Here is a 21,356-nt window from a genome sequence, read left to right on the forward strand (position 1 = left end):
TCGATCATCAGCACCAGGAGGAACCGGAACTTGCCAAAGTTGAGGAAGTGGCAGAGGAACCATCGACGTCCGTCCCCGAACCATCTCGAGCGTTCCCTCCCTCTTCGTCCACTTCACCACCACCCCCTCTCTTCGACTCTCCAACTTCGGAAACCTTTTCTTCTCCAGCCTCACCCCGCTCATCCTTCCCTTTGCCGCCGCCTCACCTCTCCCCTTCCCTCCTCGTCAAGTCCCGACCTCTCCAGCCCTCGAAACCAAGACTCACTCTCCCTCCACTCAACACCAACACTGTCTACCTCCCACCGCCCAGTCGTACATTCCCTCAAGCGCCATCGCCCTCCCAAGCGCACTGGAAGTCCGTTCGAGACATCGTCGTCGGTCCTTCAACTTCAAGCTCAGCTTCCAACACGCCCTCGCCGTCTCCGGGAGTGACGTTCGAGAATCTACGGAGGCAGAAGGAGGAGTCGTACCCACCAGAACGAGGAGTTCGAGATCGAGCTGGATCTCAGCATCACGCCGGAGGAGGAGATGAGCGAGACGGGGCAGGAGGATTCTTCCTAACCAGGTTTGGAGGTGGGTTCAGGGGAGTAGCAGATCAGGCGATGCAGTCCCTCGCTGCTGGGAAGCACGAGAGGGAGAGAGGGAAGACGACGACGATGTCGGTTGGGGACCCGTCTCTCGAAGGAGGAGACGACGTGAAGGACGCGTCGACTTTCGACGACGAGAAGAAGACAAGATCCGCCTCGACGAGAACAACCAGGATCCCTCCTCACCCACAGTACCTCCGCTTCCAACTCGAGATGTCCAACGCTCTCAAACAAGAACGTCGGAATCGCCTCCTCTCAACTCTCTCTTCTCCCTCTCTCGCTTCCCTACTGGGCGTCCCTTCAAGCTCAACCCCTTCCATCCCCTATCCGACTCACTCCTCTCGCTCTGGCTCCGTCTCCTTCTCGACCGCAACAACTCCTCACTCCACCACCTCCTCTCGGACTTCGACTCTTCTCCTCCCGACACCCTCCCTCGTTCCTCCGCCTCTCTCAGCACTCCTCCAGGTCCTCCACGTCTACGTTCCTTATGCCCCGCAGCCCTGGGCTCAGCCTCTTCCCTGTGCTGCTGAGGTGCTCGTTGAGCTCGGTCGAGCGTTCTCTTCGACCGAAACAGGCGACGGCGTAGGAGACGGAGGAAGAGGGATGTCGTTGGAGGTGTTCACGCTCGTGGTGAAGTACTGGAGGAGTGGGACGAAGGAGGAAGAAGGGGAGAGGTGGCGGTGGTGCTTGAAAGTTTTGGAAACCGGGGATGATGGGCTGAGGGTGAGTTCGACTTCTCATCGAGAGACGCGTCGAACTGACTTTTCCGTTTCCCTTACTTTTCGTCCAGTCCCGAACGCTCCCCCTCCTAATCTCCCTCCTCTCGCCAACCTCTCCAAAGGCTCCGATCCCAACCCACCCTCTCTCTGTCCCTCCCACCTCCCCCCTCGCACTCCAATCCCTCCTCCTCTCCCTCCTCCGACTCACTCGAACCATCGCTTCCCCCTCGCCTGCAGTCAATCCTCCGAAACGTTCCAACACCGGGGGAGCAGCGAGAGCATTCTTGAACCAGAATCAGGTTGGGGAAAAGGAGATGCTGGCGAGGTTGGTTGGGAGGCTGAGGAGAGGGGAGGTCGTGAAGCTGGAGAGGGACGAGATTACGGAGGTCTATGGAGCTGTGCGAGAGATTAGCGGGGCTTGGGATGGCAGGAGGGTCAGCGAAGCTGTGGCTTGGGAGGGGGTGGTGATTGCGTTGAGAGTTGGAGAGGGGAGGGCGGAGACGAGGAGTGTTTGGAGAGGGAGTGTTGAGGTGAGTGCTCAGTTCCGTCGCGTCGGTTTCCTCTGCAGTCGATCAGACTCCGTTCTGATCTCGTATCCGCGTCCCAATCTCAGACCTTCTGGCCAGAACTCTTCCCCTCCGACCTCGGAACCCTCACGACGCTCATCCATCGCCACGCTCTTCTCCTCTTCCTCCAAAACACTCAAGCCTACTTCCTTCAACTCCCCTCCTCGACAACCGAATCAAATGCCGAGCTGGAAACCGATCGACTTTTCGTTCTCGACCTCATCAGGAATCGCGTCCTTCCCCAGATAGACATTCTCGCTTCTGCGTCGTCGTCGTCGTTGTCGTCTGAAGGAGGAGATGAAGACCTAGCGGCGAAGACGATGGGACTTCTGGTTGCGCTGAGTTTGGGAGGAAGGAGAGGCGGTAATGGAGGAGGAGATGCGGATTTGGACGAGGAGGTTGCTGGGGATGGAGCTTGGGCGTTGTTGGAAGAGCTGTGGGCTGAGGAAAAGGATGGTGGGAGGTGGAATTTTGCGCTGAGTACGGCGATGAAGGAGATGGTGGGTTCAGAAGGTGTTCGGCTTTCAAAGTTCTGTTTCTACGACGAGAAGCTGATCGAATTCGTTGAACAGGTCGCGTCTCAGCCTCTTCCGCTCGTCGACTCCGTTCTTCGTCTCGTTCTCGGTCGAGGCGATGTTTCGAAGGCAAGCGTGAAAGATCTTGTGCCAGCTTTGTTCGAAGTTAGTTCCTGCCTATTTGGATTTGATCTTCGACCTTGTCAGCTAAAACTCTTTCTCTTCCGTCTCCCTCCAGCGACTCCTCCTCCAACCACCCTCCTCCCACTCCTCGCTCCTCCCTCTCCTCCTCGATCTTCAAACCAACCATCCTCAAATCTTCTATCGACCTCTCTTCGGATGCGCTTCGTCAGACAAATCTGACACCGTCCTTCACAGCCAATCGATCCTCACGATGCTCGTCGAGACGCTGGGAGCGACGAGGTTCTGGCTTCGAGATTCGGAGATGATCGCGATGGCTGTGGCTGGTGGGAAATCTGGAGGTGGAGGAAAGTTGAGCTGGGGAAAGATGAAGCTGGGTCAAATGGTGGTGTTGGTGGATTTGACGACTGCGGTGAGGAGGCTAGGGCAGGAGGAAGAGGGGTTGGTGAGTTGGAATTCTTCGCTCGACGCGTCGCCTCACTCTTTACCAGTCCGAGCTGATGCATCTTGTCGTTTTCTGTTTGCTTCTCCATAGGGAGAAGACGGAGCCGTCGCCCGTTCTCGGTTCTTCGAATCCCTCGAAGCTCGAATCGCCGTCCTTATCGAAGCAAGAGAACGAACCTCTCTCCTCCCCTTCTCCCATCGATCCCTCCTCGCCACCCTCCTCTTCGAAATTCGATCCCTCACCCAATCCCTCCGCCGAGCACCCTGGATCCCTCGAGTCGTCGCTTGGGGAATCGAAGCTCACGTCGGAGCCATCGCTCGTCCAGCTCCTTTGCCTTTCTCCCCCTCGGCCAACAACAACCCTTTCTTGGAGCCAGCTCCTCCGGTGTCGACAGAGTTACTCGAGGTGGATGAGTTCGTGCAGGGGGAGCTAGAGGTGTCGATGCATCGAGTGAGGAGTGTGTTCGAGCCCGTTGCGGAGGGAGTTTCTGTTCAGGGGAAGTCGGCGAGGAGGGTGAGTTCGGATCTCGCTGCTCTCGATCGCGCCTCTTGTCGCTGACTCTTCTTCTTCGTCTCGGACTTTTCAAATTTTCAGGAAACTTCAACTCTCCTAGATCTCATCCCTCCGACGTCAGCAAAACCAGCGCCTGCTCGACCTCAACCGAAACGATCCGCAACGTCGAACTCTATGGTCCTGGAACTCACGAATCGAGAGGAGGTTTCGCAGCCGGTGATGCTCCTTCTGGTTGCTGTCTACTCCCTCTTGTCGATGCAGGATCTTTCTTCCCTCGGTCCAGTGATCTATCAGCATCATCTCGATGGGGATTGGAGTTCGTTGGGTCCGGTGAGTCTTCCCTTCGTCCTCCGCTCTACAGTCTCACGAGCTGGACTTCGTGCTGACTCAACTTTCCTTGGGCCTCTAACAGGCTGCGTTCCTGCTTTCGCTCGCCGCTGAGAAGACTCCATCGTCGCTCTCCGCCGTGATCGCGTCGGAAAGGGAGAGGTGAGCTGGTTCGACCGACGCGCCGACAAACGATCCCTTGAATGACCATCATCGTTCTTTCTTTCCTTCTTCCAGTCTTGACTACAAAGATCAACTGGCGATGCTCTCTCGGCTCTCAACCCTCTTCAGCTGGCGATCTCGAGTCCTCTCCCAGCCGTTCATTCAAGATCGCCAACGCCGTCGACCGTTCAAGAGCACCAAGGAAGCTACCGCCTTTACTCCAACAGACGTGGGACTCGCCAAGTATCTACCTGTCCCGGTTCAAGACGCTACTTATCTTCGGTTCGGTGGAAGGTGAGTTCGACAGCACTTCTCGTGGTTCGTTCGACGCTGATCTCCCTCCGTTCGATCTGCAGTCTGCCCTTTTCGGTCAGGTCTCAACTCATGACCCTCGGATGGGACACGGATCAGAAGGAGGAGAACTCGAGATCAGACTGTCAGTTTATCTTTCTGTGGACTCCCTCCCGAACTGCCACTGACTCGATCTCTCACTCGTTCCTTCTTTCAGGGGAACGAACTCCCGTCTCTCTGCTTTCAAGCGATCTCCTCGAATCTAGCTCAGTCGTCGCTTCTCCATCGCCAGCCAAGTCCGTTCTCCTGGATCGATCCAGAGGATCCCTCGCTCGTCGTCTATCAGCAACCCAAGACGCGGTCTCCCAACCTCCCGTCTTCTCCTCCCTCTTTGTCGCTGCTCTCGGCCGACAACTCTCAAATCTCATTCACAATCCAGACGGATCTCTCGCAGCCACCAGTCGAGAAACTCTTCTCACCATCGGTCGGGAAGACCCGTCGCTCATCGCTCGACCTCTCGTCATTCAACTCGGCGTCGAGGGAGTCGACGTTCCTCAAATCCTCTCTAGCCTTCGGAACCTCCTCTCGGCCCAACACGACCTCCCTCCATCTTTCTCCCACTTCGTCTTCAACCACCTAGCAGGTTTGCTCAAGGGCCTCGCCAAGGTCGGAGATGCGAAGTCGCTCGAAACGTACAGCTTGGTTCTTCCCTTGATGGCCGACCTCAGTCCTCAGGTCACCGAGCTATCGATCAGGGAGCTTCGAAGGAACAAGGCGGATTTACTCTGTCTTCCGACTGGAGCCTTCTGGTGTGAATACTCGATTGGACCTTGAAGAAGGGAGAGCAGACTTCGCACTGACGCGTGTCTCCCTTCCTTCCTCACAGTCGACGAAACTGCTCCTCGTCTTCCCATGTTCCCCCGACAACTCGCACCCGTCGATGAACCAGGATCGTCCTCAGGTCTCCACGAGATGGTAGCCATCCGGACCTCTCAGAACATGCTACTTCTCTCGATCCTTCGACGAGATCGGAAGGAAGGTGAGTTGGCTTCGTTATTTCCCTCTCTCGGCTCTCTCTCGAACTGACCGCTTCCAATCTCTTCACATATCTAGCCTACGCCATCAAGAAAACGGTTTCGTCGTTCTTCCTTCCTCGAGTCCTTCGAGGGAACAGTCGGTCCTCCCGAACCTACGTCCCAGAACAGCAGGCGTCAACGGACGGAGACACGTCTCCCCCCAACTCGACAGCTCGAGACCTCAAAGCAGCATCCAGACTCCTCTCGAGAAGTTGGCTGCTTGTCGTACATCAGGTCATCCTCTCTCTCAATCGGAATTCTGGAGATCGAGTCGAGCTTGCGCATTCGCTGGAGGGAGTGAACGAGTGAGTCCTGCGTTACTGTTTCTCCACTCGTCTATAAGCCTCAACTGATCTGTTTAATTTCGTTTCTTTCCATAGAATCCTCTCAGCTCACTGGGACGATCCTCTCATCGTCGGACATGCCCTTCAGAGTGAGTTCGACGCGTCGCCCTCATTTCTTCACCAGAGACCCTCGCTGACCTCGCTTTTCGTTTTTCCAGTCTACACAACTGCGTCGACAAGGTATGCTCTCGGCTTCCAGTCAACCCCAGAATTCGAACTAACCTTCGCCCCTTCTCAGATTCCGTCGTCTCTTCAACTCGGCTTCAGCCTTCGCTCTCATCCTTCCTCCCATCTTCCTCGCCTACTCCCAAGCCGAATCGATCCCCGCTATTCGGGAAGCCATCGAGTACACTTTCCGAAGGCTCTTCAACGTTCACGTCGAATCCATGGTCTTCCAATCCATCGTGAGTCTACCCAATCTCGACCTCCTTCGACCAGCTCTCTGAATCGTTTCTTTGCAGGCTTCCATCTCAGCCGTCCTTCTGCATAAGGAGGTCACGGATGACGCTCACCGACGATGGATCTCTCGAAACCTCTTCGGCCTCCTCTCTTCTCTCAGTCAAGAGGAATCCGAGACGGCAGGACGGTCGGTCGGCATCCGGGGTCTCAACAACGACAACGAGAGAGAAGCCCTGGTGAGTAGATTGTCGTTTTCCCTCTCTCGGACGTCGATCTGACTTTGCATCACGCAGATCTCCCTCGTGAACGACGCTCCAGAGATCATCCTGTCCGATCTGCGAAACGGAAGAGGGAAGGAGGAGGAGATCAAGTCGATCGTTGCGAGCAAGTGGGAAGAGAAGACCTTCCCTTTGGGAGACGTCGTCAAGCGTGGGTCTACTGTCCTCTTCTATACCTTGAACTCCTTCACTGAATACGATCTCTCTTGTTCGCCTCAGTTTTTCTCACGGTCATCGCTCACGAGCCGTCGTCTTCTCGAGCCGAATCCTTCCTCCGAGTCCTACAAAACCTCGCCGTCGACTTCGTTGGAACGGGAGGACAAGCAGGAGATATCTTTCGTGAAGGTGTCGAAGCACTCGGGCAGGTCTTCGTCAAGAACGCAGCAAAAGGACCGGAAACCGCGTCGTCGAAGGCAGCCATGGTCAGTTGGAATGAGCTCGACTACTCGCTACTTCCCGGACAGTCGAAGGAGGTTGATTGGCTCTCGATGAGAAGGGACTATCTCCTCCTCGTTCAAGCCTTCGCTGCTGGAGGAGGTCGGTTGTCGGGAGCAGGGATGAGGAGGAATTTTGAGATGGTCCCGGGGTTGCTGAGAGAATCGGGCGGTGCTGCTGCTGGTGAGTCTATGTTACTCTCTACTTTTCGAACTAACACTCTATTTTCGAGGCTGATATGCATCCTGTTCTTTCTCTATCAGAACCCGCGGCTGCTTTCCTGAGGGAGTTCACCAGGACGAGTCTCCTCGATGGCGATGCGCCCTCCCTCAGGGAAACATTGGCCTACCTTCGAGATCTAGCACCGCTCGTACGAGGCTACGCCGACCTCGTCGACCTCTCGGGAGTCCTGGACGCGATCGGAAGCCTCCTTCGACACCCCCACCTTCACTCGGAACCCTCCTTCGCCAAAACAGTCGTCCTCGACTTCATCCTCCCCTCCCTCCAAACCTGCTCGATGGCCGCAGCCGAAGGATCAATCTTCTCCCTCCCCATTCGAACCGCAACGGTCAACCTCATCGCACGCTCGGTCGTTTTCTCCTCCTCGGACGTCCTTTCGCACCTCGAGAAGGAACCCTCGACTCCATCCTTCCTTGCCGGCGTCGTCCTCCCCGTCGCTCTCGCTCTCAAAACGACGTCGGAGATCGACGCAGAACATCCTCGAGCTCGGCAGGAGATCCAAGGGTCCCACTCTAGAGCCTACCTCCGACTCCTCAACTACGCTCTCGGATCCTGCACCTCCCCCTCGCTCAAAGGATCAAACGAACGGTCTCGTCCCCGAGGAAGATCATCCTCTCCAGCCCCCTCTACAGCTCGCAACATCCTCTCGTTGAAAGCTCCCTCCTCGCCGGAACCTCGAGGCCGCCAGCAGTCGGGCGAGTCGTCGTTTGGAAGATCCTTCGACGTGTCAGATCAACGATCCTCAGCAGCCACCGTCGTTCTCGCTCTCGAAATCGTCAAGGTCATCGTCGTCAAAGCTTCGGACGATCTCAGTAGACACGTCGGGATCTTTAACGCCCTTTCCGACTTTGTCAAGGCGCTCTTGGACTCGGGAGATGGGCGTTTCCTCCTCGGTGGTCGTCGTCCATCGGCCTCCTCGTTCGAACACGAAACCTCTCCTACGAGAGCCGGATCCCCTACTCCCCAAGGACGCTCTGAAGGTCGACCCCTTTCGGAATTCAGTGACACATCTCACTCCTTCGCTGGATCATCTACTCCTCGAGGATCTCCAGGATTTCAGAGTCGAACCTCCCCTTCCATCCTCGACGCGTCGATGTGGTCTTTCTTCCAGTTGCTCGTTAGCTTCTCCTCCCCACTCACCCTCCTTCTTCAATCCTGGATCGGGACCAAGGTCTTTCAACAGTTGGAGCTCGCCGAGACAGGAGGAGAAGGTGGAAGAGGAAGAGGAGGAGGAAGTCGAAGTCTTTCGAACTCAACCGCCACTCGAACGTCGTTGGGAGGTACGAGGAGACTCTCCTCAAACTTTTCTCGGGACACGAAGCACGAGGGTTTTCTCTTCGTCGAAGGAGGAGGAACTCCTCGAAGGAGAGGATCACTTGAGGAATCCGCAGGAGAAGGACGCAGTCGGAACAGCTCGTTCAGTTGGACCGCCAAACTCGACGACCTCTCCTCTCGACACTCTGTCTCTCGCCTCTCCCTCGACGGAAAGTTCTCTCGGTCCTCCTTCGTTGACCAACATCCTCAAATTCGACATCTCCCTCCTCCCTCCCCTCCCTCCTCGTCAACTCCCTCAGCCAACCTCCTCTCCCACGCCTCGGCAGCCAAAGGCCTCGTCGTCTCCTCCCCAATCATCGTTGATTTCACCATTCGAGCCATCCGAGCCGTCGAAGCAGCGTTCGGAGTCCGATCGGAGGAGGAAGGGGGTCAAGACGACGCGGAGGAGAGGAGCAAGACGGACGCCCTGGGGAGGATCGTGGAGGAGTCGAAGGTCTGGATTTTCGGAGGGGAGTTCGCGGATGTGTTCTGAAGGAGGAGGAGGGGGAATGGAAGGTGGTTGGTAGAGAGGCGGAGGGAGGCAAAGGCGAGGGCTCCTGCGACGCGTTTCGATCTGGTTTTGCTGTTTCTTTTACGATTTTCTTGCATGACCTTGATGATTAAATCACTCTCTGTTCTCATTACTGTGATCCGCTAGCAACAAAATACAGGGCAGCAATAAACAGAGGAATGACGTTGCCCCCTCGGTCTCGCGAGAGCTGTTCCTCGACGTCGACCCTTCCTTTCCCTCCCACCCACCACCTTCTTCCCCCCCCAAAAAAAACCCCACCTCACTCTCCCAACCCTCAGCTCTCTCTACACCAATGGAAAACTCCAGTTCGTACGCTCCTGCTCCGGCTCTGATTCCCTTGGACGAGACGCCTTCTCGAAGCGATCTTGCTCCCGTTAAGCGTTCGTCCCTCCTTCTCTCTCCTTCCATCGTTTCTTGAGTTTCGAACAAGCTCATTCGGTGTTTGCGTTCGTTGTTAACTCTATTCTACAGCCAAAGGGATCTTGAAGAACGTTCCTATCAGTAACGGGAATGGAGTTGAGCAGATCGCAGGAGGAGGAGGAGGAGGAAGCGAAGCTGCTGCTGCTGCTGCAGGAGAAGCGAGTGTGGCGATGACTTCTGGAGAGGCTGGACAGTGAGTCTTCCATCCTTTTAGTCTTCGTCTGCAGTGCTCGAGGGTGCTCGTTCTATGGATGCAAAGGAGGGAAGGGAAGGGAAGGAAGGGAAGGAAGGACGAGCTCTGCAACTCCGCTTTCCTCCGGTCGTTCGTCCAAAGCTGACTTGCTCTGTTGTTATGTTTTGGGTTATGTTTAGCATCAACTGGGACGAAGCCAACATCGCTGAAACCGAAGCTCAGAAGGATTCAACTATGTGAGCTCTCTTTGTCCTCCTTCCTTCCGGCATCTTCTTCTTCGAGTTCGCTGGAGCTGACACTTCTGTTTTCTTTTCGTTTTGGGTTTTGTTCTTGGTCTGCAGGAAGATCCTAGAGCCCAAGACTCCCTACGTTCGTTACGATGCTGAGAACGATTTGGTGCTGAGTGGTGAGTTCGCAACGAGCGAGCTCAGAACGACCTCGAGCTCGAGCTCATCTCCTTCTTCTCTCCTCCTCCAGACGTCCCCGGCTTCGACCTCGCCCACGTCAACGGTTCCGGTCCTTCGATCCCCACCCTCCCAGGCCTGGACGACTTCCCTCCCCTTTCGTCCCACGCGTCCACCTCCTCCTCTCCTCCCAACGGAGCCGGACCCTCCCTCCCCTCCTCTCGCTCAACCTCCTTCTCCCTCCCTCCCTCGGACCCTTCCGATCCCAACTCGCGTCCTACCGTCGTTCGCTCCACAGCCGGCTCGTCCAACGGCGGAGGCGAAGTCGACGAGGACGACGACGAGATGACGCCCGAGCAGGAAGAGAAGCATCGGGCTTTCGTCAAAGCGAGAGGGAGACATTATTCGAACGAGGGAGAGGCGATGAAGAGGGCTCAGGCTTTGTTGGCGAAGGAGGATGAGGAGGCGGAGGCTGAAGAGCAGAAGGGGGAGAACGCTGAGGACAAGATGGAGGTGGACGAGGAGGAGGAAGAAAGGGAGATCCCGGAGACGATTGGAGGAGCCCTCGGGTTTGAAGAGAATGGAGATGGAGGGGAACAGGGGAGGGAGAGGAGGCTGAATGGGTTCTGATCGAGCGAGCAGAGGAGGGGAGGAGCAGGCGAGGGACGCGTTCGCTTTTTTTCTTGGCTCGTTTAGGCTCTCGTTCAGGTCGTTCGACTGTATTTCTTCAGTACGCGTGTGTTTCTTCTCTTTTTATGCCCCTTTGGACGATACGATTTCTCTTTCCTCTCGATGAACCAGCGAACGAAGATTGAACGGACAATTTCCAAAATTCCTTCGCCTTTCCTTCTTCTTCTCCTCGTACTCACCCCCATCCAGATATATCCCAATCTATCCAAACCAACAACACTGCTACTTCGCAGCCACCGCACACTTCGCCCAATCCCCTCCCTCCTGCGCAAACTTCACGCTCTTCAAGAACGCCTCGATGGGGACGAGGCCGTCCCAGTACTTGTGAGTGGTTTGGATCGCGTTGCTGTTGTGCGAGGTCAATCCAGCTTTGATCGGCTTCGATAAACGGGGGTGAATGGGAGGGGGAGAGAAACTGAACTCACTTGACAAGCGTCCTCACGAAAACCGACGTCTTCGTCTTCTTGTTGTTGTTCCTGTACTTGGTAGCGGTGCAGGTGATCCGTTCGAAAGCGAATCGACCTGAGAAGGGGACGATCTCGGAGACGACGAACTTGTGAGAGGGGATGCTTTCGGTGGACGGGGTGGTTGGGAGGGGGGTTTTGTCCTGTTTGAAGAAGAGACGCGTCGAGGTCAGTTTGGGGAAGGAAGGAAGATAAAAGTATCAGGAGGGGAAGGGGTGGAGGAGAGCATACGGTGAGGAAGGGAAGATTGGTGAGGATCTCGACCATGGCATTGTCGTGGGAGAAGTCTGCATAGGAAGTGCAGAGTCAGTCTCGACGCGCTCCGTTGTTCATCTCATCGTCCAGGCTTCCTTTCCTTCGCCGAGGAGGAAGAGAAACCCACCCGCAAAGACTCGTTCTCCTCCAGCAGGTGAGATCAAGCTGAGGTTGGTGACTCCAGCCTGAACGACTTGATCCGTATCGAGGAGACGAGCGACGACCTCGTCGATGTAGGACGCGCCGTTAATGGCTCCAAAGGGAGCTCCGTGGCCGTGGGCGTAGTACTGAAAGAAAAAGAAAGAATCTTCATTGAACGTCTAATCGAGACAGATGCTAGGAACGGACTGACCTTCGAGACGTCGAAGCTGCAGGAAAGAAAACGAAGGTCTGCTCGAGTCGACAAACGAACAGGGACAGGAGGTGGGACTCACTAGTACTCGTTCATCTTCCACTCTTTAGCAGTGAAGGCATCACACCAGGGCGACTTGGAGAGAGTGACGTTTCGAAGACTGTCGAACCCACAGAGGCTCATGAGACTGGACGGCGAAACAGCAAAGAAGTCAGCACCGTCGGCCGCGAATCGAGATAAAAAACAGGCTCACCTGTTGATATCGGTATTGCTCAAGTTTGCTCCAGGAAGAACTGCGTTCAGTCTTTTGGCGATGGGAGGAGCGTAGACGGAAAGCCAATCCTCCTCGGCGACATCTCCAGGATTCTGTTCGACGCGTCGAGTCAGCTCGACTCCGAGAACGAAAGGAAGGGATTGAGGGAAGGCTTACCGGATCGAGAACGTTTTCAGCTTCGCATGTAGAAGGTGAGAGAGGGTTGACGAAGCCCTGAGTAGAAGGACACGACGATCAACGAACGGACTCGACGCGTCGGGAAGCGAAAGTGAGTTCAAAGTCACATCTTCCTCCGAGATCTTGACATCGACGTTGGGCAGAGCCGAGACGTTTCCGATGAAGAAAGGGGCACTGTTGAATCCCTGGAGTTCCAGTGAGAAGGGAAGACGCGTGAGCTTCCGACTTCAAACGAGAAAGATTAAACAGAGGACTCACTTGAATGAACTGCCTTCCACTCTCAACGACCCTAGCCTCGTCACTCGAACGAGTCCAAAGGTTCGACTTTTTGGCGAGCTTCTGGTATCTCTCGCCAGCGACCTTTCCGGCGTCGTAGGCTCTGCGGTGCCAAAGGTGAGGGGAGGAAATCAGACCGCGTCGTCTCGTTCTTTCGAAAAGAACAGACTCACTCCTTCCTTCCGAAATCGGTCAGAGCGTCGACCTCGAAACCAAAAAAGGTGTACCCGTCGAGGAACTTGAACTCGGAGGGAAGTTGGGACGCAGTGAGGTTGGCGAGTTTGGTGAGAGCCGTCTGGATCACGACGTTTGCTTTTTTGGTTGGGTCTGGGAGGAAGTGAGGGGACTGGATCAGCTCTGGTCGTTGATAATTTGCTGAGTGAAAATCTGCTAACATCGAGCTCCATGTCGTTGAAGCTGGTTCGAATAAGAAGAAGAAAGATGTCAGGTCGCGTCGTGAGCGTTGTCTCTCAGTTGAAGTCAGACTCACGATCGTGACCTGGGAGACCTCGCAGCCAGAGGGAAGATCGTAACTCGCTGAGGAATCGGTCCTATCGGCGTAGGGGGAGTAGGGTCCGAGCTGTTGGAAGTGAGGAAGAGAAGGGAGGTTCAGCAAGAGTCGCAGTCGAAAAAAAAGCGAACTCACCTTCGAGAAAACCTCCTCGAATCCTCCGCTGTTCCAGTGTCTCTTCATAACGTTTCCCGACGAAGGGACTCCCTCCTGATCCCTCTGAGTGAGAAAAAGTCCCAAAGCGAAGGAGACGGAGAGCATGACGGCGAGACCAGTCTTGAGGGAGCGACGACTCTGCTTCTTCGTGCCGGTGTGCTGGGAGGGAAAGACGTCCTGCTTCATTCTGCTTGGCGAAGGTGATGGTTAGAAGTCGAGAAAAAGAAGAGGGAGAAGCTATATCGGTCTGCGTCTGCGTCAGTCGCGTATAAAAGGCCGCCCTCGAGCGCGATCAATTCAAGTCGGCTCAGAACGTGGGCAGGTTTGTCGAACGTGGGTGAGGTTCCAATCCCTGTTGGCGCTCATAGGACGGGTGAAGGAAGGAAGCAATCAGCGGAAGCCTCGATCGAGGAAGGAAAGGTCGAGGGACGACGAAGGGTGGAAGAGGGTGGAAGGAAAGTGAACGAAGGGAAGAAAACGCGATTGATCTTCGTCGAAAACTGCAGGACGAGTAGTGCAAAGTCATCAATCAAGAACCCAATAGAAGACTAAAACGAGCGAGAGGGCATAGTGAGGCGATCCGTGAACGAAGGAGAGGCCGGTTGAAGTGGAGAAGCGAGTGTGATCTGTCGACGAGTCGTTGAGGTCGACGTGCTGGAAGAGGACATAAGATCTTCGTCAGTTCGGATTCGAAAGGAAGAGGGAGAGGAAGTGATGAAACGAAGGGTACCTTTGTTTAGGCAGCAGATCTGACGAAGGGTGAAGAGAGATAGGGGTCATGAGTCAGATCAAACGAGACGGCAAGAAAAGACGCGTCGACAGAAACACGACGCACCTGAGGAACGTCTCGAAAGAATCGAGAGTAGCCGACGAAGACTTCTTCCTGGATGAAATGAAAGAAGGGACAGATCAGTAGTGATCCTGGCGGAGAAGCTGACTCGGGAGGGAACTCACTTCGAAACGAACTTCTTGAAGTTGAACCCTCCAGCTTCCAACGCAGCCCTGACCTCGGCAGCAGGGAGTTCCATGAGCGACGCAACCGGATCGATCTTGGCGGCGAAGTAGGACACCTCGCACACGACACAGGACACAGCTGCCTTCCACTTCTCCGGCGACGCGTCCAGGATCCCTCCTTCCGTCTCCTTGATCGACTCGACTCGCACTCCTCCTTCCAACTCGACGACGGCTTCCATTCCGAAGATGAACCGATCTCGTTCGGCGATAGCGAGCTTGACCGTCGCCTGCCCCGTGGTTCCGTCGCCGTTCGAAGGGACGTTCATTCCAGCGACGAGTTTCGAGAACCTCGCTCGATTCAGTTCGATCCCGACCTTCCAGAAAGCTCGATATCCTCCGACGACCTCGGCGGCTTGGAAGAGTGGGAGGTGATCCTTCTTCAACCTGTTGTAGCAGGCGGTGGAGCAAGCGACGACCTTGCGACCAGTGGGTGAGGGGGTGAGGCCGGATTTGACCGTGAGGTGGGCGAGGAAGGGGAGAGAGGAGAGAGCGGTGACGATGGAGTCCTATGTGATTTTGAACGGATCGGAAACAGTGGGAGAGAATGGTCACCGTATTTCCCGACGGCGAGATGGACCTCTTGAAGGGACGTTTGAGTCGTGTTGAAGATGCTGGCTAGCCACTGGAGCGACGTAGGGCAGTGATCTTCGGTGATGGTGACGTGAAGCGAAGTGAGGTGAGGAACGATGATGGAGGACTCGAGTCGTCCTGGAAGCGATCCGGCTGAACCGAAAGCTCCTGCTGGACCAGTGATATGGTTGTGAAGCTTGATTTCCGGGACGACGACTCCGTGGAAGTTGAAGAAGTCGAGGAGGTTTCCGAGCTGGTAGTAGTCGTCCTTTCCGATGTAGAGACCGACTTCGAGTTCGGGGACGAGGAGAGGGAGAGGGCGAGGAGGAAGAGGGGTGCGATCTCGGGTGGCTAGGTCGTTGGTTCTCCATCTCTCGACGGGTGTGCAGATCTTGAGGGTGGTGATGGAAGCGTGGGAGTAGATGAGGTGGAAGAGATCGTTGGAGAGGAAGGGGAAAGGGATCTCGAGGGAGGTGAGGTTGATGAAGGTTGGGAGAACCGATGCGAGGTTGTTGCTGCCTGCCTTGTCTCGTTCGATCGAGTTCTTGGGCTTCCCATCGACGAGTGAGAGGTGTCTGAGAAGAGAAAAGCAGAGGAAGGGTGAGCCGGAAGGGTCGAGAGAGGAAGGATCCTCAAAGTAAGAACGAGCTCTTCACTCACCTGAGTCGAGAGCTCTTCTCCGCGTTGGTAGCCAATCTCAACAAAGGGATGAAGTTATCCTTCCTGTTGGTGACGACCTTGACCGATCGAAGAAGGATGGGACTGGCGAGCTGTAGAGCAGAGCAGGGAGCGAGGACGTCAGACCTCGAGAGGGAAACGGTGAGCTCATCGTTCAAGTGAACTCACGTCTCTGAGCCTCTTGCAGCAGACAGCGAGCGAGACGAGCGAGGAAGTTGACATCGAGGACATCATGTACTGGAGAATCTCGGGAGGGACTCCGAAGATGAAGCAAGTCTGTTGGTGGAGAAGAGGAGCAGAGAAGAAGAAGGGAAGGAAGGAGGGAGGGAATGGAAGGAGGAGGAGGAGGAGGTGAGCTTCATCTCGTTTCGTCTCCAGCATCCATCCACAGGTTTTAAAGGCATCTGACGAACTGAAGGGATAGTGTTGGATCTGGTGGACCTCATCTTGATGGATTGAAAGCTTTAGCTTGAGTGACACGCAAAGAGGGAGTGAGAGTTGGAGGTGACCTTGGAAGCTCGTCCCGTCCCTTCCCTTCTCTCTCTCTTCTCTCCTCGTCACGGATCCAGTTTCCTGTGTTTTTCGCTATCTTTGTACATGTAATCTCAATAGATCCGTATTCTTCGGTTTCTCGAAGGAACGTCATCGAAAAAGAAAAACACTTCGGATAAGATCGACGCGTCGCCTCCAGTTCCCCTCCTCATCGTTGCTCCTCAAACTTCCACTCAGCTCTCCAGTAAGAGTTGGCAACAAGGCCATAACATCAACCTTCCGAAAAGGTTATCCCTCACTGAAAACCTTCCTTCTCTGTCTCTCCTCTTCTCCCCCTAACGCCCACCGACGATCACTGGCCTAGGTCCCCCTCTCTCTCGCTCGTTCCTCCCCCTCTCCTCTCCTCGTCATGTCCTCTCTTTGTCTCTTCCAACCACCACCATCAGACGACGAGAATGTACTCGAGTTCTCCTCCACCACCGCCTTGTTCTCGTATGAACTCTGCTCAGCCTGGAGGCAGGAACGGCCCTCCTCCGCCTTCGCCCTCTCGCTTCTTCTCAGGAGGAGCGACCTTCAGGAAGGGAGCAGCAGGAGCAGACTTTGATTCCAAGGGAGGAGGAGGGACCTACAGAAGCTCGACTTTACTGCATAAGGGTGAGTTGGACTGTATGCGCTCTGGAAAGAGCGAAGGGAGGAGGAGGACCGAACGTCGAAGCTGACCTTTCTCCTCTTCTTCTTCTTCTTCCCAGGTTTCTACGACCTCCTCGCCGTCCTGAAACCTGATTCCACCTCTTCTCAACTCGCTGGACCTCGCTACGAACAACATCCCAACTTTGGAAACGGTCCTTACAACCCTACAGCAGCAGCTCGTCCTCTCCCTTCCTCCCAGTCCATGCCCGTCCACGCCAACAACGCCTACTACTCCTCTCCTCCTTCCTCCCCGATCCCTTACCGAAGCGACGCTCCTGGGGCTTTCAAGACCATTCGAACAGGTGCTCTAGGAGCTGGTCAGATCGATTACGGAGCGAACAGACTCAAGAAGGTCGCAGGAGGAGCGAGGATCAACAAGGATTCCATCTCGGCTCCGTCCAACTTTCAGTGAGCTTACCCTCGTTGTCTTTCATGTCTCGTTCTAATTCTATCTGACTCTTATCCCGTATTGTAGACACGTCCTTCACGCTTCGGATGCAGATCAAGCAGAGGAGTTGCTCATGCGTTGGTCGGCGGAGGGAGTCGGGAAAGTACCGAGTGAGTTGACGTCGAGCTCGTTCCCTTCCTCGCTCGTTCTCTCCAAGTTGACCGATTTTTCCTCAGACGCTGAATGGGCCATCACCATCAAGGGAGCCATCCAAGCTCGAGCGAAACATCGGCAGGCGATCGCTATAGCTCAAGTCCAAGCAGCCATGCATCGAGACAGGTTCGTCCTTGTTTCCCTCCCTCCTCTCCTCCCTCCCCTCCTTTCGTTCGAACTCAAGCTGAAGCTCAACTCCCCTTTCTCTTCCTGCAGTCTAGCAGCCTATAACCAGCCTCTCCACATCACCAACGGGGTTCCTTCCTCAGCCTACGCCAGCACCATCGCGCCCACCAACACCGTCACCTCGTCCAACGCTCCTCCCTCTTCGTTCTTCTCCAACGTCGGTACCATCGGACATGATTCCAACAACAACACTCTCAGATCCAACCAGCAACCTCCCTCTCCGTTGAGAGAATCAGCTCAACCTCCGTCGTTCTCGAGAAGTCAAACGGCCAACACTGTGGTCGTGAGACCGCTCCCGATGGTTCCAGGGTTGCCTTCGACGGGAGAGGGGATAGTACAGCTTGGAAAGGCTCCGGATACATCGATGCAGCAACAGATCGACCAGAAGATCCAGCAACAGCAGCAACAGGCGCCGATGTTGCCTCCTAGACCAGTGGTTCCGACGGTGAGTGTTCGTTTCGACGCGTCTCGTTTCCGGCGAGGAAAGAACTGAAGCTCGAGCTGACCCTTCGCCTTCTTCTCAACCAGATGGTAACCCTCGAGAAAGCAGCAGCCGTAGCTATCTACTTCGGTTCGTCCTTTCCTCTTCTCTCTCGCTTCCTGTCCACTCGAGCTCACTCTTCCCTCCCTCCACCCCTTCCTTCCCCCACTTCCTTCGTACGTCCCCCAGAAACCCTCTACCACGGCCTCCTCAAGTCCTCCACCTCCCACCAGAATCCCCATCTCGGCCGCGAGAAACGTCGGCTAGCTCTCGAACGAGAACTTGACTCGTCTTCCATCGGGGAGGGAGAGAAACGAGCTGCGAGGGAGAGGTTGAGAGTGGAGGAGACGGTTTGGTTGAGGGAGAGGAGGAAGAAGGTCGGGGTGAAGGAGTTTGTGAGGCTGAAGGTTATTGGACATGGTTAGTACGAGATAGGGCAGCAGGGGGAGAGGGAGGTTGAGTGGGGGGAGGGAGGGAAGGAGGGAGGGGACGAGAGCGAGCTGAGTTGAGCTGATCGAACGTTTGTGCGATGTGTTTGTGTTCAGGTGCTTTCGGAGTTGTTTCGTTGGTGAAGGAGAAGGAGACTGGAAGCCTTTACGCCATGAAGCAGGTGAGTCCGGCTCTCTCGAACGACGCGGTCGATTCGACTTTGGGCTGACTATTCCTGCCCCTTGTTCACGTTCTTTTCGCAGCTGAGGAAGAACGACATGATTCTCAAGGGTCAGGAAGGTCACGTTCGATCCGAACGGGATGTGAGTATCCGTTCGTTCCACGCTTCGACTCAACTGACTCTTCCTTCGACCTTTCATATTCAGCTCCTCGCCGCCGCTGCTTCGGGAGGAAACTCGGAAGCCAACTGGATTGTCAAGCTTCATTACTCGTTCCAAGACGCGGACAACCTTTACCTCGTGCTGGTGAGTCTTCGTTTCGTTTCGGCGGAGAGGAGGAGACAGTGCTGACTTCTTCTTCTCCTTCGTTTGTCCCTCGTGCTTAGGACTACTGTGGAGGAGGAGATCTCTTGAATTTGTTGGTTGAGAAGGATATATTCCCTGAGGATTTCACGAAGGTGAGCTTGCTCTAGGCGAAGGAGGGTCGTTCCAACCGAGACTGACTTCGTTCCGTTCTTCGCTCGCAGTTCTACATCGCTGAGGTCGGCATACCCTCCTTCTACTTCAATTTTATCTTTTTCGACTGACATCATTTCCCGTTCTTTCGTTCAGATGGTGCTCGCTCTCGAAAGCTGCCACAAGTGAGTCCTGACGACGCGTCTCCCAACTCCTCTCGTCACTGACTCTTTCCTCCTCGTCCCCGTCTAGGTTGGGATACATTCATCGAGACATCAAACCGGACAACTTCCTTCTCGGTCCCACTGGTCATCTCTGCGTCTCTGACTTTGGATTGGCCACTGACCTTCACTGGTGAGTCTCGTTTTGTCTTGTCTTCTCTCTTCCTTCGACGATGCGTCCTTTCACGCTCATCCGTCGCTGACTTCTCCTTCTCCCCTCCCTCCTTGCTTCGATCAGGGCTCATGATACCGCTTGTTCGTCCACCTTCGTTCTAAACTCCCCTTCCTCTCAAGCTGACCTCTCCTCTTCCCACTTTTTTCGTCTTTCGCAGACTACGAGCAACAACGACGAGACCTCCTCAAACGCCACGGAATCGACCTCGAGGAACCCGGTGCTCCCCGTCCTGGAGCCAAGAAGCTCGATAGGAAGACTGCCGAGGAGATTATGGGGGGAGAGGAAGGGTTGTTGACTTGGAGGGATAAGAACCGAAAGTGAGTTGGAAGGTCGGGGGTCTGATGCGGCTGAGGAGGTGATGGGGATTGAGAGATGAGTTGCTGATCTTGCTCTTTTTAATCGGTCGCTGCAGGAAACTCGCCTACTCCGTTGCTGGGACGAACAGGTGAGTTTCGAGAATTCGTTCGACGCCTCTCGGAGATTTGACGACCTCGAGCTCACCGCTGACCCTGCTCCGTCTCGTTCATATCTGCAGCTATATGAGCCCAGAAGGTACGACTTTAATCTCATCGCATCTCTCTTCTCTCTTCCGGTCCCCACCTCGTCGATTGCTGACTCGTCTTCCTCTCTCCCCATCCTCCGACCAGTTATTCGAGGACTCGGCTACGGATTCTCCTGTGATTGGTGGAGTCTCGGAGTCATCATGTACGAGTGCCTTTACGGATACCCGCCGTTTGTCTCCCAAACTCGACAGCAGACTCGGCAGAAAATCTTAAACTGGTCGTCCTCCCTTCGATTCCCTCCTCGGCCACGAGTCTCTCGAGAAGGTGAGTCTCCTTCTCCGCTTCCCCCTTTTTTAGACCCCCGACTGACTGCTCTTCCTTCTTCTTCTTAGCCATCGATCTCATCCAATCTCTTCTCTGCGAGCCCGCCGACCGAATCGGAGCGATCCATCAACCTCCTTCACGTCCCAATTCGCACATCCTCCAGGAGAGGAGGAGTGGATTCCTTCAGCAGCAGAAGGAAGGTCTTCTAGCGAACGACGGAGCTGATCAGATCAAGGTGTGTCCTTCTCGTTTTCTCGGGGAGCTCTCGTCGGCGGCTTATGGCGTCGGTCGTCTTTCGACTTCGAACAGAAACACCCTTGGTTCAAAGACATCGATTGGGAGAGTGCGTTATATCTTCTTTCTTCTCTTTCTCGATCTCGGCTAACTCCTGATGTTCTCTTCTCAGACATTCACAAGATGGAAGCGCCTTACCAGCCCGAGATGAGGGTTCGTTGAGCTCCTTCGTTTTCTTTGACGCGTCTTCCTTCGAGCTGACGCCCTACTCCACGTCTTACCCGTTTCCAGCACCCCGAGGACACTCGTCACTTCGTTCGTTGTGCCTTCCTCTCCCTTCTTCTGCCGATTGACTGACTTTCCACTTTGCGTCCGTCGAAAACAGGACGACGACATCCCCGACGAACCTCTCGCTCCGGCAGGAGGAGCGAATCCCAACGCTACCAAGGACCCCGTACTCCGACACCGAGACCACGGACGGATCGCTATGGACGTTAGAAAAGCTACTGCTTTCCAGGGCTTCACGTGCGTCTCTTCCTTTCTCGCTTCTTCGCTGTCGTCTTCGCCGCGTCCCTGACCTCTCCGTTCTTGCTTCGTCTTTCTCTCATCTCAACAGCTACAAGTCCCCTCGAGTCGTTTCCCACCCCCGAGCCGACACCGTTCTCGAACCACTACCTACCTCTCCTGTCTCTCCGACCTACGATCAGCAGGCTCAACTCGACGAGGACGACCGAGGGAGGACGCTTCGGAACGGAACGATTGGGAGGGGAAGGGCTCTTTCTCTCTAGTTACCATCTCCGCCTCTCTTTTTCTCTATCTTCTGCTTTCTTTTCATCTCGGATACTCGCTACCCTACTATAGAGCAACCACTGATTCGCCATACGAATCATACCGACAATTCACGACCTCTCTCTTATTCCCTTCTCTCTCTCCCTCTCGCACTACTTATTAATCTAGGGTTAGGGTTAGCCTACTACCCTGCGACCTTGTTCACGTCCCGCTTAGCTCCAGTCTCGTTCTTCTCTCGCTCGCCTACCATCTGTCTGCCTGAATGTGATAACCTCGTT

The 21,356-nt window shown here is 55.1% G+C and overlaps 6 protein-coding genes across 6 annotated transcripts; 3 read left to right on the forward strand and 3 right to left on the reverse strand.

The window, feature by feature from the left end:
• Positions 1-1,086: 1,086 nt before the first annotated feature.
• On the reverse strand, positions 1,087-2,319 carry BDY24DRAFT_400032 (uncharacterized protein). The gene is made up of 3 exons (XM_076641901.1): positions 1,920-2,319; positions 1,378-1,836; positions 1,087-1,310 (listed from the first exon to the last, which is right to left on the reverse strand). Exons 1-2 carry the CDS (start codon positions 1,974-1,976, stop codon positions 1,396-1,398), a joined length of 498 nt encoding a protein of 165 aa, XP_076493456.1. The 5' UTR covers positions 1,977-2,319; the 3' UTR covers positions 1,087-1,310; positions 1,378-1,395.
• On the forward strand, positions 2,314-8,982 carry BDY24DRAFT_400034 (uncharacterized protein). Its single transcript, XM_076641902.1, has 18 exons — positions 2,314-2,372; positions 2,445-2,552; positions 2,626-2,973; positions 3,064-3,486; positions 3,568-3,816; positions 3,899-3,975; positions 4,051-4,269; positions 4,332-4,411; positions 4,484-5,077; positions 5,153-5,305; positions 5,380-5,647; positions 5,723-5,775; positions 5,845-5,866; positions 5,925-6,090; positions 6,148-6,321; positions 6,379-6,514; positions 6,583-6,981; positions 7,062-8,982. Exons 1-18 carry the CDS (start codon positions 2,361-2,363, stop codon positions 8,843-8,845), a joined length of 5,265 nt encoding a protein of 1,754 aa, XP_076493457.1. The 5' UTR covers positions 2,314-2,360; the 3' UTR covers positions 8,846-8,982.
• Positions 8,983-9,089: 107 nt separating this feature from the next.
• BDY24DRAFT_400038 (phosphatase inhibitor 2 family protein) lies at positions 9,090-10,694 on the forward strand. Its single transcript, XM_076641903.1, has 5 exons — positions 9,090-9,264; positions 9,356-9,497; positions 9,677-9,733; positions 9,839-9,903; positions 9,975-10,694. The coding sequence occupies exons 1-5, from the start codon at positions 9,177-9,179 to the stop codon at positions 10,529-10,531; spliced, it is 909 nt and encodes a 302-aa protein (XP_076493458.1). The 5' UTR covers positions 9,090-9,176; the 3' UTR covers positions 10,532-10,694.
• Positions 10,616-13,383, reverse strand: BDY24DRAFT_400044 (histidine phosphatase superfamily). The gene is made up of 14 exons (XM_076641904.1): positions 13,036-13,383; positions 12,880-12,969; positions 12,785-12,806; positions 12,563-12,716; positions 12,372-12,492; positions 12,221-12,298; positions 12,093-12,149; positions 11,916-12,028; positions 11,745-11,849; positions 11,663-11,678; positions 11,438-11,597; positions 11,287-11,342; positions 11,017-11,198; positions 10,616-10,937 (listed from the first exon to the last, which is right to left on the reverse strand). Exons 1-14 carry the CDS (start codon positions 13,240-13,242, stop codon positions 10,814-10,816), a joined length of 1,485 nt encoding a protein of 494 aa, XP_076493459.1. The 5' UTR covers positions 13,243-13,383; the 3' UTR covers positions 10,616-10,813.
• Positions 13,384-14,329: 946 nt separating this feature from the next.
• BDY24DRAFT_400048 (uncharacterized protein) lies at positions 14,330-15,822 on the reverse strand. The gene is made up of 4 exons (XM_076641905.1): positions 15,732-15,822; positions 15,487-15,594; positions 15,301-15,410; positions 14,330-15,215 (listed from the first exon to the last, which is right to left on the reverse strand). The coding sequence occupies exons 1-4, from the start codon at positions 15,762-15,764 to the stop codon at positions 14,450-14,452; spliced, it is 1,017 nt and encodes a 338-aa protein (XP_076493460.1). The 5' UTR covers positions 15,765-15,822; the 3' UTR covers positions 14,330-14,449.
• A 482-nt stretch (positions 15,823-16,304) lies between these two features.
• Positions 16,305-21,077, forward strand: BDY24DRAFT_418037 (serine/threonine-protein kinase; the record flags this gene model as incomplete). The annotated part of the gene is made up of 25 exons (XM_076643792.1): positions 16,305-16,464; positions 16,560-16,908; positions 16,976-17,058; positions 17,125-17,227; positions 17,318-17,732; positions 17,816-17,858; positions 17,958-18,188; positions 18,314-18,378; positions 18,461-18,520; positions 18,584-18,682; positions 18,763-18,834; positions 18,904-18,918; positions 18,989-19,017; positions 19,085-19,186; positions 19,292-19,308; positions 19,386-19,545; positions 19,641-19,673; positions 19,764-19,780; positions 19,876-20,055; positions 20,124-20,290; positions 20,365-20,398; positions 20,462-20,502; positions 20,581-20,604; positions 20,675-20,814; positions 20,906-21,077. 25 exons carry the CDS (start codon positions 16,305-16,307, stop codon positions 21,075-21,077), a joined length of 2,811 nt encoding a protein of 936 aa, XP_076493461.1.
• Positions 21,078-21,356: the final 279 nt, after the last annotated feature.

Source organism: Mrakia frigida (assembly GCF_051309035.1).
Source record: "Mrakia frigida strain ATCC 22029 unplaced genomic scaffold BDY24scaffold_34, whole genome shotgun sequence".
Lineage (NCBI taxonomy): Eukaryota > Fungi > Basidiomycota > Tremellomycetes > Cystofilobasidiales > Mrakiaceae > Mrakia > Mrakia frigida.